Source organism: Molothrus ater, chromosome 22, assembly GCF_012460135.2.
Source record: "Molothrus ater isolate BHLD 08-10-18 breed brown headed cowbird chromosome 22, BPBGC_Mater_1.1, whole genome shotgun sequence".
NCBI classification, from domain to species: domain Eukaryota; kingdom Metazoa; phylum Chordata; class Aves; order Passeriformes; family Icteridae; genus Molothrus; species Molothrus ater.
In genome coordinates, this window is record NC_050499.2 from 5,266,678 (window position 1) to 5,280,814 (window position 14,137).

A 14,137-nucleotide genomic window follows, 5' to 3' on the forward strand; every position below is an offset into this window, starting at 1 on the left:
TGCTGTCCCTCGGCTCAGTGGCTTCCCTGCAGAGACACAAACCACCCCCAGTGTTTCACCCCACACCAGCACCGAGCCCTCGATAAAATCTCCTGCAAACCACAGAGCAGGCACAGCGCCAAGGGGATGGGCCCGGGAGTTACAGGCTGTACTACCTGCAAGGGAGACTTCTGAGAAACTGAACTTGCTCTGCAAATGTTCCCTGCCTCTGTCAGACACCTGCTGTGCCCGCTCAGGGGGCCGGAGGTGACACAGCTGTCACTGACTGCCTAGGAAACCCTCCCTGGTTCTGCCAGCAGCCACCCCTAAATAAAGAGTTCCTTCTTAAAACACTCGATGGTAGCTGCAGGGGAGAAATGCATCTTCTGAAAAGAAAGCTGCTCTTTGCATTCTAGAAGGATCAGGACTTTATCCCTCTGATGCTGTTTCTGATCTAGAAAGGCCTGGCCCTCAGAGGAAGCACTGACACTTTCTTGCTTTCTTTCAGGTTTGTTCGAATTTGGCCAAGAACTGTAAAAAGCACAGAGAGGCTCTGGCTGCAGAGGGACCAAAAGATCACTTTTGCTCACCCACATCCTCTTTTCTTAGGCAAGCAGACTGAAAATGCAGCTTTCTTTCCAGGCTGGAGCACATTAGGCTGCTTGGAGCTGGTCCACATTTGACGGTAATCTCCTCTGACAAGCGGCCTCCTTTAACCACCGAGCCACATCCCCCTTCCCCTGCCACCCCCACCCCGATGTCCTTCCCAGCCATCCTCTGGTTTTTCCCTGCTCCCAGCCCTCTGCAGGGCTGACCTACTTCTGCCCAGCCTGCCCGAGGCAGGGGCAGGGAAACACCACGGGGAGAGCAGCACGGGCAGCCGCTGCTGTGAGCCCACAGGGGGTGGCAGCTGCTGGCGGGCTGGGTGACACCTCTGTGACAAGCCAGCCAGCTCTGAAGGCCGTGAGGTGCAGCAGAGAGCAGCACCAGCCCTGGCAGATGCTCCTGCCCGCTGTGGTTCTGCGCCACATCCACCCTCGGCAGCGAACTCCTCGCACACCACTCACCACAGACTTGGTTGCAAACATGTATTTGTCCCTGAGCTGGAAATCTTGCACATCCTCCAGGATGATGTCCTTGTTCTCCCGGCTCTGGAAGAAGTCTGTGCTGCGGATGACGGTCGAGGCCCCCGAGGGCTCGTGCCGCTCGATGTACACCGTGCTGGGCTTGTCGTAGGGCTCAACCCCCCTGCGGGCACAGGGGACACGGTGCCATGGGAGAACAGGGCAGCAGGAGCAAGGAGATGGGGCAGGGGGAATGGAAAACACCCCTGGAGCAAGGAGATGGGGCAGGGGGAATGGGAAACACCCCCGGAGCAAGGAGATGGGGCAGGGGGAATGGGAAACACCCCTGGAGCAAGGAGATGGGGCAGGGGGAATGGGAAACACCCCTGGAGCAAGGAGATGGGGCAGGGGGAATGGGAAACACCCCCGGAGCAAGGAGATGGGGCAGGGGGAATGGGAAACACCCCCGGAGCAAGGAGATGGGGCAGGGGGAATGGGAAACACCCCTGGAGCAAGGAGATGGGGCAGGGGGAATGGGAAACACCCCTGGAGCAAGGAGATGGGGCAGGGGGAATGGGAAACACCCTTGTGTCACAGACATCTTTTATGAAAAATCCTTTCCTTAGGATTTTTTTCCTCCTGAGAAGCTGAGAGGCCTCAGGAACAAAATGCAAACAATGGTTATCTGCTGCTGTGGAATGCAACAGGTGCATCTGGGATTGGCCTCATGTGGTTGTTTCTAATTAATGGCCAATCACAGCCCAGCTGGTTCGGACTCTGTCGGAGCCACAAGCCTTTGTTATCATTCTTTGCTATTCTATTCTTAGCCAGCCTTCTGAGGAAATCCTTTCTTCTATTCTTTTAGTATAGTTTTAATGTAATATATATCATAAAATAATAAATCAAGCCTTCTAAAACATGGAGTCAGATCCTCGTCTCTTCCCTCATCCTCAGACCCCTGTGAACAAGGTCACGCCCTTGGATGCCAGGCTGTCACTTGTCACCCTGCCCTGGCACGTGCCCACAGTGCAGGGTGAGGAGAGCAGGGCTGGGGCACACCCTGGTACCCAGATTTCTGATTTTCACAGTGTAAGAGAAGTGTCTTCTCTTGAACGACAGGAGCTGGGTGCAGTACATACCAGGAAAAGGACTTCACGTGCTCCTGAATCATTATCCAGGTCTGGCCAAAGTCATCTGATTTCCAGAGCTGCAACAACAAAGGTGAGAGATGCCAGTAGGACTGGGACACAAACAGACCCAATCCTTCAAGAGACCCAGTGTGTCCATCCATGGCTACTCCCAGGACTTTTCATGGAGTAGCTCATTTTCATGTGGCAGCTCCTGGAGCAACAGCAAAATTTCTGTTAATAATAGATAACCCAAACAGCAAAAATAACATCCTTTAGCCTTCTACCAGAAGGATTTCCCACTGTTTCACCTCCAGGTTTTACTCACTGTGTCTATCTGAAGGTGCTGTAATTATTTTCAATCTTTACCCAACAACTCCATAGGGGAAAAAAAAAAGTGTTTGTATTCCAGCAGCAATTTGTTATTCAGGACCCAAAGGCAAACCACAGGCCCACATGAAACACTGCAGAGGTCACCCTGCCTCAGCTGCCAGTGCTCTGTGGTGAGTTATGACCACAGTGGTTGGGGTGATGGATGTGGTTGGGAGTAGCGTGGATGGAGGAGAAAGGAAGGGAAATAAGACAGGCAGCCTGCAGGTATTGTGTCCTCATTCTCCAGAGGTGAGAACAGGACAGACTGCAGGGAAGGGAGTGACCTGGCAGATTTGGACAGCTCTGCGTGTGAGATCAGACTCCTGAACGGCCAGAGTGTCACAGACACATTTTATGAAAAATCCTTTCCTTAGGATTCTTCCTCCTGAGAAGCTGAGAGGCCTCAGGAACAAAATGCAAACAATGGTTATCTGCTGCTGTGGAATGCAACAGGTGCAGCTGGGATTGGGCTCATGTGGTTGTTTCTAATCAATGGCCAATCACAGCCCAGCTGGCTCGGACAGAGTCAGAGCCACAAGCCTTTGTTATTGATTCTTTCTTATTCTATTCTTAGCCAGCCTTCTGATGAAATCCTTTCTTCTAGTCTTTTAGTATAGTTTTAATATAATATATATCATAAAATAATAAATCAAGCCTTCTGAAACATGGAGTCAGATCCTCGTCTCTTCCCTCATCCTCAGATCCCTGTGAGCACGGTCACCTATTGTGTCCTCATTCTCCAGAGGTGAGAACAGGACAGACTGTAGAGAAGGGAGTGACCTGGCAGGTTTGGACAGCTCTGCATGTGAGATCAGACACCCTGAATGGCCAGAGCATGAAGCCACACGGCCCTGCACGAGGCACAGTGGCTCTCGGCTGTGAGAGGCCACAGGAACATCCCAGCAGGGCAGGGTAGGATGCTGGTTCCCCACCTGGGCAAAGCGCTCACCTGTTTTTTAGGGTGAGACCTGTCGAAGCCCAAGAGGAGGTTGGGGTTCCTGCTGTGCAGGAGGAGGTCTGCTGCTCTGAAGGGGATGGAGAAGCCTTGGATGGTGTTGCAGAAGTCGGTGGTGATCCAGAGGTACGGGGCAAAGGCATCCACGAAGATATACTGGGAGTGGAGGGACAGACAGGGCAGAAGGTCAGAGCAGAGCTCAGGCATGGCAGCAATGAAGGTGCACATCCCTCGGGAGCCTTTGGGAGGGCAAACTTTGGAGGAGAAGAATTTCCCACTCTCCCACCACACTCTGACCATCACCAAGGCACAAGAAGTGCCTGGCACACACCTCCTCTGCCCCAGGGACACCCTAAGGTGTGTCCAGTCACCCTGAATGGCCGAAGCATGAAGATACCCCAACAATCTTTGTCCCCGTGACAGCAGGGACAAAGGCCCAGCTGCCACATCCCCCTCACCCTCTTGTTGTCAGCAGGGCTGTGGTAGAACTGGGCGATGGCCACCTCACTGCTGTTCCCCCCATCGAAGCTGAACCTCTCCGAAATCTTCTTAAAACTCTTCCCATAGTCATAGGACACGTAAACCTGCAAAGGAGAAGCCCCACAATGAGAAGCACAAAGTTCTGAGCTCCCTTCTGACAGATTTGGTGAAAACTCAGTGAGCTCCAAGGTGGGGAAAGATTTGAGATTTTCCCAACCATGCCTTGAACCCATGGGGCAGCACGGAGGATATTTAATATTTTTATGCCTCTGAACCCAAACTTGTGGGCTTTTTTTTGTGTCTCAGGACACAAGAGCAAGCCAGGCTGTAGCTCAGCAGCCACCACCACCTTGGTGCACCTGGAGAGGGCCAGGGTGTGTTACTTACATCGCTGTTTTTGGGGCCCAGCAAGGACAGGCTGTCCCTGGCCAAGGCCACAATCACGTTGCTCTTCTCTCCTGCCCAGTGAACGACCATCTGATTGTGGGAATCATTGAGGCTGACCTGCAATGCCAAGGAAAAGGACACCCTGAGGCACAGCCTCACCCGCAGGGACAGCAAGCATCCTCCCATGCCACCCTTCCTTGGAAATACCAGACTTTGGGAAAACTCATTCACAGCAGCATCCCTCCTGAACACGTTGGCAGAATGTGCCTAAAAGGGTAAGTTTTCCCTTTATTCTTCCTCAGACAAACAGGATTCAGGGGATGATGAGAATGAAAACTCAAACCAAGGACTGGGAAGTGTTTTCAAATCCAGGCTGATGAGGCCACAGGGAGGCAGAGGGCCAGGCACCCATCCCTTCTCTCTGGTGACCAGTGGCAGCACTCAAGCGACTGCCTTGAGCTGCTTCAGGGCAGGTTTAGCTGGATATCAGGGAAGGTTCTTGCCCCAGAGGGTGCTGGGGGCTCCCCAGGGAATGGGCACAGCCCCAGAAGCTCCAGGAATGTCTGGACACTGCTCCCAGGGATGCTCAGGGTGGGATTGGTGGGGTGTCAGCCCCAGGAGCTCCAGGAGCATTTGGACCCTGCTCCCAGGGATGCTCAGGGTGGGATTGGTGGGGTGTCAGCCCCAGGAGCGTTTGGACACTGCTCCCAGGGATGCTCAGGGTGGCATTGTTCGGGTTTCTGTGCAGGGCCAAGGGCTGGCTCCCTTCCAGCCCAGGATATTCCATGTTTCCCTGCTGGTTTCCAGCACACACGGCGCCGTGCACAATCCCGTTATCCCGTGTGAGCTGTATCTGCCAGCCCAGCGCTGGTTTCTATGGGGAAGCTCTCGCAGCAGCAGCACAGGGGGAGCTGACAGTGCAGGACAAACCCTCTGTGGCTGTCAGCAGCCAGCAGGGACAGCCAGGAGAGCCTGGGAGAGCAGCTCAGGCCGGCCATGGATGCAGCAGAGCAGTGCGTGCCTGAGCCCTCGCACGCCACAGCTCAGCCCAGGGCTCTAACCCCGGAGCTGGGGCCTTGGGAAGCTGTAAAAATACAGGGATAAGCCCTTCTTAGGCTTGATACCCTGCAGCTCTCACTGAGCCCGGGATCAGCGAGCAGCACTGCCTGCAGAAGGGGCTGCTTTAACCTCCAGCAAGCCAAACACTTGGGAAAACAAGGACTTTATTCTGGAAGAAAACAGGCAGGGAGGGGGGGGGGGGGGGAGAGCCAAGTAGAAGCCCTCAAATCCCTCTTATGCAATAGGCTCACAGGAGAGGAAAGTGAAACGACCCCAAGCCTGGCTGGGAGCATCCCCTGAGGGCTGGAGAATACCCCTGGGGGCTGGAGCATCCCCCAGGGGCCGAACATGCTAGGGGTTGGAGCATGTCCAGGGCTGGAGCATCCCGGGGGTTGGAGCATCCCCTGGTGCCCGAGCATCCCCCAGGACAAGAGCATCCCCTGGGGGCCTGAACATGCCGAGGGTTGGAGCATCTCCAGGGCTGGAGCATCCCCTGGGGACCTGAACATGCAGAGGGTTGGAGCATCCCCCAGGCCCGGAGCATTCCCCGGTGCCCGAGCATTCCCCGGGGGTCGGAGCATCTCCCTGGCCAGAGCATCCCCGGGGTTGGACCATCCCCCAGGCCCGGAGCATTCCCCGGTGCCCGAGCATCTCCCTGGCCAGAGCATCCCGGGGGTTGGACCATCCCCCAGGCCCGGAGCATTCCCTGATGCCCGAGCATCCCCCTGGCCGCAGCATTCCCCAGCAGGGACCCCCCCTCCACTGGGCAAACCCCGCCGGAGCTCCCGGCTCCAAGCACGGCTCAGATTTAGGTCAGCCATCAGCAGCAGCAGCAGCTACAAAGCCAGGCAGCCAGAGCCCTGCGTGCCCGCCAGAAAAGAAAACAAAATAAAAATTAAAAGGAAGAGACGCTGTTTGAGGATGCAGGGAAACAGGCCAGAGGAGGAGGAGGAGGAATTGCTGCTGCTCACTGAGACAGCCTGGGGTGTGGAACTGAGCTCTGCCCTCCCTGTCCCCCTCCCCTGCTCTGGAAGCAGAATAACCCTGTTTAAATCTCCCACAGCTCTGTTGGTTGTTTTGGGTGCAGCTTTTTTGGTGGCCAGGCTGGAGCTGGGCACTGTTAGAACACAAACTTGGCCCTTTAGAGCCTCTCAGCCAAGAGGGGTTTGTTACTACCTCAGTATGAACTTTAACAGTACTTCTCTGGGGGTTTTTTGGGTTTTTTTCCACAAGAAATCCAATACTCGGAGTTTCAAAAGCAGGAAAACCAGAGGAGACTCTTACCTGCACCTTGATTTGACCTCAGCAGCAAACCTCCTCTGCATCTTTTTTATTCTCGCAAGATAAAGCAGACAAGCAAGAGCCCTTTCTGGGAGACTTAAGAAGGGAAGGGAAACCCAGAAACAAGGCAGGGGCAACGTGTTTGGGTTCAGGGGGGCCAGCTGAGCCTTGTTAGCCCTTGAGGAGCTCAAGCAGTTTGAGTTTGGCAGAGCCCCTATATAAAGGCAAGCTGGAGGCAGGCAAGGTTTGGCTCCCTGGCAGGAGGGAGAAGAGCTCAGCAGGAAGGGTTGGAGCAGCTGGAGAAGCTCTTACTAGAGGGTGTAAAGCAGGAGAAAGCAACACAAGGATGCTGTAAGTCTCCTGGGAAGGGGTTGTACGGCATTGGTTGGGTTTATGAGCGTCACGCTTTTGTTTTTTGCTGCCTTGCAGCCTCTCAGAGCTCTGAGGGGACCCAGGTGGCTCAGGGGAGCACCAAACAGGACCCCAGAGCCAGCAGCTGATGTCCCATTAACCAGGATGGGTTTTGGGGAGTAACTTTGGGGTAAGGCTGCTGTTGGGACCTTGCCCTGCTGCTGTGGCACTGTCACAGTGTCCCCACCTCCCCTGGCAGGGGACAGCTGCCTGGGGAACTGGTGTAACCTCTTCCATTTGCCTAATGGAAACAGTATTTAGCATAAATTCCACTTAATGGAGAAGTGTTTTGGTCTTTGCCAAGTGATTAAGTATATATGAAATATGCATGAAATTCTAATTTGCCCTCCTAATATGCAAGGTGCCAAATGAAGTCCAGGAGGGGAAAAGTGGAGCCAAGACACAGCAGAGGCTGTAATGGAGTCAATGTTTCTGGCTTTGCTGTGAGTGTATTTCTTTGTTAACAGCACCTTCCAACAAATGAATGCCCTGCAGGAATGGGATGGGACGAGGACAGCCCTGGAGGGGCCACCTGAGCCCAGGTATGAGCTCCTGGGATGCAGCTGGGGCCTGGGAGCTCCAGGCTGGGCTGGCAGAGGGAATTTCTGGGAGCTGAGGTGGAAGTGTTGCCCTGCTGAGCTTGGAGAAGTGATGGATGTCAGGAATTGAGTGCAATCCTGACTCCTTGAGTGCCCAGGGCTGGGACAGGAGCCCTGTCCATGTTCTCTGGCAGCTGAACTTCCAGCTTCCCTTCCTGTCTCATCCCTCTTAGTTGCCTGTGCCCAGACTGGAGTTTGGAGCAGGATTTTGGTTGTGGAGGTGGCTCAACCCTGGCATGTGACAAATGTGAAAAATGCCAGCTTTGGGAGCTGGAGATGAGGGTTTGAATCCTTTCTTCCTGAGATAGGATGGTGGGCTAACTCTAAGAAGGGGTTTAGTCTTCAATCTTTGGCTTACAAAACTAATGCTTTTATAAACTATTGGAGTTAATTAGAGTTTGAGCAGTTTATTCTCTAGGGTGGCTGCAAGGGGGAATAGAAGTAAGGTGATTGTGAAGCAGGTGAATGAGGCTGGTTGGCCAATGATGGTGAATGGGTGCAGGCTGGCCAGGGGGTGGGTGACTGGCAGGGACAGCCCTTCCCTCTAAATGCCAGCCCCAGAGCCCCTGCTCTGTGAGGGAAGCCTGACTTGTCCATGCAGCAATCCCACTGCTGGCTGTGCTGAGCTGCCAGCAGAAATCTCGCGTGCTGGTGACTTGTAACAGCAGTGACAAGTGACAGGACAGCACTAGGGGCTACCCTTGGTGTCCAGCAGGCCTGGGAGCTCGCTGTGTGTGTCCCTGGGTTTGCTTTGCTGAGGATTAATGCTCCAGCCGCAGGGCTGGCACTGCAGCTCAGGGTGGGTGCTCAGGATTCCTCGGGAGGAGATGCACTGGGACAGCTCAGGGCTGTCACACACATCTTTTATGGAAAATCCTTTCCTTAGGATTTTTCCTCCTGAGAAGCTGAGAGGCCTCAGGAACAAAATGCAAACAATGGTTATCTGCTGCTGTGGAATGCAACAGGTGCATCTGGGATTGGGCTCATGTGGTTGTTTCTAATTAATGGCCAATCACAGCCCAGCTGGCTCGGGCTCTCTGTCTGAGCCACAAGCCTTTGCTATGATTCTTTCTTTTTCTATTCTTAGCTGGCCTTCTGAAGAAATCCTTTCTTCTATTCTTTTAGTATAGTTTCAATATAATATATATCATAAAATAATAAATCAGCCTTCTGAAACATGGAGGCAGATCCTCATCTCCTCCCTCATCCTCAGACCCCTGTGAGCATGGTCACACTGGGCTGCAAAACTGAGAGCAGAACAAAGATTCCAAGGGTCACCAGGGTGTTTTCCCATCCTCACAGTGACCTACAAACAAATGCAGTTCCTAGGGCATTTCTGAATAGTTAATGAGTTATCAGTGCTGTGTGATAAGCGAGGCTGGCAGAGAGCAAGGATCCTGAGCTGCTCTGAAACCACCCAGGTGCTGCCATCAGCTCAGGTCACCGCTCCAGAGCTGCCAGAACACACGTGGAGAAGGGGAATGGGTGAAATATTCTGATCCCAGTAGCTGATGGGGCTCGAGAAGGGGTCAGAAGCTTGGGTAGCACAGGGTAGAACAAGAGAGGGTGCTCTGCCTGTGCTCCTCCTCATTCCAGCTCTCTGGAAGCTGCAGAGGACAAGTGCCAGGCCTTTGGTGCCCATCCCCTGTCTTCCCCCTGGCAGGGCTGGTGCAGGAGCCTGGCCCCAGAGTGCCAGGGGTGGCTCCTGTCCCCAGAACAGCCCCAGAGTGCCAGGGGTGGCTCCTGTCCCCAGCCCCAGAGTGCCAGGGGTGGCTCCTGTCCCCAGAACAGCCCCAGAGTGCCAGGGGTGGCTCCTGTCCCTGGCAGGGTCCCAGAGTGCCAGGGGTGGCTCCTGCTCCCAGCACAGCCCCAGAGTGCCAGGGGTGGCTCCTGCTCCCAGAACAGCCCCAGAGTGCCAGGGGTGGCTCCTGTCCCCAGCCCAGAGTGCCAGGGGTGGCTCCTGCTCCTGTCCCCAGCCCAGAGTGCCAGGGGTGGCTCCCAGCAGAGCCCCAGAGTGCCAGGGGTGGCTCCTGCTCCCAGAACAGCCCCAGAGTGCCAGGGGTGGCTCTTTCTCCCAGCACGCCGCGTTCCCTGCATGCTCCCACTAAAGCTCCATTTCTGCACCTTCTGCTCCTGAGCATCTGCTGCCAGCCCTGCCAGGAGAGCTGGAAATGCAGCCTGTGCCTGCCGTGGAGCCGCTCGTGGCTCGGACTGAAAATGCCAGGGTCTGAAATCATTGATATGAAACACGGGTGAGTCATTTCGCAGAGTGCCAGGCCCGGTGTTAATTTGGTTAATACTGAAATCATCTGCTTGCAGGGCTGTTTTCTCTCTGCCACCACCAAGAGAGCTCTCCCCGAGCTGTTGTTTCCAGGAGAATGGGAAAGGGAGGGGAGGAGGAGGATTGGGGTCAGGGCAGGAATCCAGAAACAACCCCAGGAACAACCTCAATTGATAGAGGGGCAGGGATGTGATGGGAATGGAGGGTTCCCCAGCAGATCTGGCAATCTGATGGAATCCACTCCCCCATAACGAGGGAAGAAGGCTACAGAAGAGGTCCAAAGTGTGCCATGAGCTTGGCATGGCAGCTCTGGAAAGCCTGAGCCATGCCCCTGGGACACAACAGCACTCACAGGATCTGTGAGGAATCTGCTGGAGGGGAAAAACAATGAATAAAACCACAAATACCTCTCTCGGCCATTATGGTGCCAGGAGCAGGAACTGTGTGGCTTCCAGGGATCAAGCTGTGGCAAAAAGCAAATGCCAGGAGCACGGAAACCTTCTCAGGGTGGCCATGAAAGACCCAGCAATGGGAAGGAAGGTCTCCTAACACAAAGGAGGAGGAAAAGGACATGGCTGGGACACGCCACCACCCAGGGCACCTCCAGAAGGTTAAAATCTGATCTGGGAAGGCTCTGCCAGGCTGGCAAGGCAGGTCAAAATTAAGCATGGTTCCATTGTGATGGGGCATGCGTGAGGTCTGCGCTCCCAGGGCTGGATGGAGCTCGCCCTGCAGAGCAATCTCTGCCTCCCCTGGGAGCAGCAGGGCTCTCTGCCAGCTCTGCACGATGGAGAGGAGGTGATCTGAGCTCTCCATCAGCACAGAAGGGTGGGGAGGGTCAAGGTCAAGTGGTGGGCTGATGAGAGGTCAGGCCGTAGTGAATGGGCTGGAAATGATGAAAACTCGGTGGCTTTCCCCAAAGGCAGGATGGGTTATCATCAGGAAACGGGGAGGTTGGGAGCAAAAAAATAGTTCTCCCCCAGAAAAATGATGTGAGGGCAGGCACTAACACTGGCTCAGGGGACAGGGAGGCACAGAGGTGACAGCACAGGGAGAGGCTCAAGCCCTGCAGCGACAGCAGAGAGGGGAATTGGCTGCCCCAGGAGCCACCAGCACTCAGAGAAGATGTCCTTTGTCCTAGCGTGGCTTAAGGCAAAGATTCCTTGTGAGCTGTGTGCTTTGGGGGGTGGCTTTGGATAAACCTTTTCCAAAGAAGGGGGAGGGATGCCTGCAGGTCAAGGTCAGAGATGTTTTAGCAGTGTGAATGCCCTCACGACTCCCCTCAGCACCCGCAGACCCAATCTGGGCTCCTGCCCCAGCATTTTTCCTGTCCGTGTGCCACAGCCATGACACAACAGCCTCTCCACACCCCTCCCATGGTCACCCCTCAGCCCAGCACACACAGGCACCCAGAGGGGCTGCTTTGCTCTCCTGTGTTTGTTGTATTCCCTGCACTTCGGGGCTGGTTCACACCCAGCAGCCAGGATCAGTGTGGGATGGTGGAAATGGCAAATCCTGGAGCCAGGCCCTGTTTATTAGGAAAAAGTATTTTACAGCAGGGGTGATAAAGTTCTGGAATGTTCTGCCTAGGGAGGTGGTGCAGTCCCCATCCCTGGGTGTGTTTAACAAAGCCTGGATGTGGCTCTGGGTGCCAGGGTTGAGTTGAGGGGTTGGGGCTGGGCTGGACTGGGTGATCTTTAGGGTCTCTTCCAACCCAGTGATTGTGTAAATTCTGTGAATTCTGTGTTGCCAGGTCTGAGCTGGGCTGTGTGGGCAGGAGCACAAAGGCTGAGAGGGGACAGGAGGGCGAGTGCCAGCCCAGCCCCTGTGCTGGGGGCCAGCAGCTCGTGCCAGGAGGATGAGGTGCCACGCTTGGGGAAGGGGTTCAGGGAGCCCTGCTGGCCCCAAGGGTGAAGTTTTCTTGCCCTGGGGATGCTTCTCTGCTGCCAGTGGCATCCTGGAAAAGTCCTGTCTCGTGCCTGCTTCAAACAGTCTGTCCATTGTAACCCTCACCAACAATCCCACAGAGGTGAGGGCTGTGCAAGGGAACAAAACCTGCTCTGTCTCGAAGCTGACAGACTCAAGTCAGGCATTTGGTCTCCTGATTGCTGCTGCTTTGGAATCAGAAAAAACAAGGAGAAGCCACAAAGGGGGTTAGGCTGCTGGTCCTGTTATCTGGGGATGTTCCTGGGAAGTTTTGCTGCAGCCTGCCCAGCAAGGATGTGCTCAGCAGTGAGGGTCCAAATAAAAAAATCCAAGTTACATCTTGTGCTTTGGTGTCCAAGGCAAGAGGGCTCCGAGCCTGTCCCTGACAGTGCTGAGTAAGCTGTGTTTGGCTCCTGAGGAGCTACAAAGGCTTTGGATGTTCTTGCCCTGCTCGTTTCCAGACACTGAGCGATGCCTCCCTCCCTCTGCTTCCCTGATGACATCAGCCCCACCAGCAGCAAACCCTGCTCTCCCCAGCCCCTGAGCTGAGCCTGGGCTCTCAGCTCTGCCCCCAGCCTGCTTCAGAGAGCCAGGGAAGGGCAGGGAGTTTTGGGGCACGAGCCAGAGCGTAGCATATGGCCAAGTGACCTGCCAAAGGCACGGGAGTGGGATGTGTCCCAGATCAGGGACTGCAGTGACACGGCACGAGGATGCTGGCTCCAAGCACTGCCCCTTGTGCTGATGGCCCTGGCAGGGGAGTGCTTGGACTGCACTTTGATTTTCTGCTGCTGTTGGAGAGCCAGGGAGCTGGGGGAGGGGGGGTCACGGGGATTGTTGGGTGCTTGTGACCAGGCACGAGACCCCTGAGCACGGTGCTGCACGGCTTTTCCGGCTTGCCAGGCATTAGGAACTTGTGTGGTCAGGTCTGTAACGCAGCCCAGGGCACACAGGCTCCCTCTTGCCCCTTTTATTGAGGCAGAGCCCTGATTTGAAGCGCTGTGGCACTTGAGAGAACTCGGAAATGTTGTTTAGTGCTGAGCAACTCGTCCTGGTGACACACCTGGGCTGTCAAATCTGTGTGTCCTGCCCCACAGCAGAGGAAGGAACGGGTGCTGTGTGCTCTGCTGCCAGTGAGAGCAACTCCATTCCCCAGGCAAATCCCTCCTGGAAGCTTGAGGCAATGAGAAAATCCCCAACAGCGGCAAACTGTTGAACTCCCACTGCTTCCTATTAGTCCTGGTCTGGATTGTGACAGGGTCACTGCACCCTCCTGGGTCTGCAGCTCCTGTGCAGGTGACAGGGCCATCCCTGCTGGAGCTGCTCTCTACCTGGCAGGATGGAAGGCACGGGGAGACAGAAGGGAAAGTGCCACCAATGTCTTGCCGTGGATGAGAGACAAGTGTCATGTTTTCTTCTAAAATGGGGTAGCTGTGTTATGCTAAAAACAGCCAAACGCTGAGGAGGTAGAGGAGGCGAAGCAGATTTTCAAGGGGAGGAGGAACAGCTTTTCCCTAAACAAGGGAACAGAAGGGCTTTAGGAGCAGCACCAGCCCTGCATGTGCCCCTCCAGCAGCTCCAGGGCCAGCCCTGCCTCGTGACTGGCTCCTTCTGATCCTACAAGTAGCAAAAAGGGGAAATTATAGAGCACCAGAGGGGAAAGCACCGTCCAAGGAGGCAAAGGCAGATGCCACTGAAGGCTCAAAGCCTCTCCTCAAGCGTGCCATGTCCCTCCCAAACAGCATTTTGGGCACGTGATGGGGACACGGGCAGTGTCAGCAAGGAGGATCAAGTAGGGCAGAGAAGTGCAGACAGCATGTGGGTACATCAAAAATAAAGCAGAACCTTTAAAAAGCTGAAGCTTTCCCCAGCCAAGAGTCCGAGTGTAATTTGTCATCACCACCCAAAAGAGATGGAAAAGAAGGGCTGAGGGGGAGCCTTCGTGGTCCTGGCAGCAAAACTTGCCAGTGAATCGAGCCCGAGCAGGGATACTTTCAGAAATAGCAGTTTCTGTGTTTTCCTGCCGCGAGCGGCTCTGCTCCCCTCCTTTCCCGAGGGTCAGCGGAGGATGGCTGGGGCACGCAAGGAGCCCTGATGGCGGGGAAGGAAGGACACGGTGCCTCGCACGGAGCCATGGTTTCCCCCGGCGTCACCTCCCCCTGCCCAGCTCACGGCGAGCATCCCCGGCTCACGGCGCCGCTGCCCGCAGGGAATCTCCG

At 55.2% G+C, this 14,137-nt stretch overlaps 1 protein-coding gene across 2 annotated transcripts in view; it reads right to left on the bottom strand.

Annotated features, from left to right (window-relative positions):
• The window catches only part of SORL1 (sortilin related receptor 1), a 55,157-nt gene that overhangs the window by 40,556 nt on the left and 464 nt on the right, over positions 1 to 14,137 (bottom strand). For both annotated transcript variants that reach the window (XM_036397377.2, XM_036397376.2), the window contains exons 2-6: positions 4,365 to 4,481; positions 3,956 to 4,081; positions 3,492 to 3,653; positions 2,183 to 2,250; positions 1,047 to 1,227 (exon numbers count right to left, since the gene is read on the bottom strand). In XM_036397377.2, the coding sequence (XP_036253270.2) occupies positions 1,047 to 1,227; positions 2,183 to 2,250; positions 3,492 to 3,653; positions 3,956 to 4,081; positions 4,365 to 4,481 (654 nt within the window). The remainder of the gene's footprint in view (positions 1 to 1,046; positions 1,228 to 2,182; positions 2,251 to 3,491; positions 3,654 to 3,955; positions 4,082 to 4,364; positions 4,482 to 14,137) is intronic.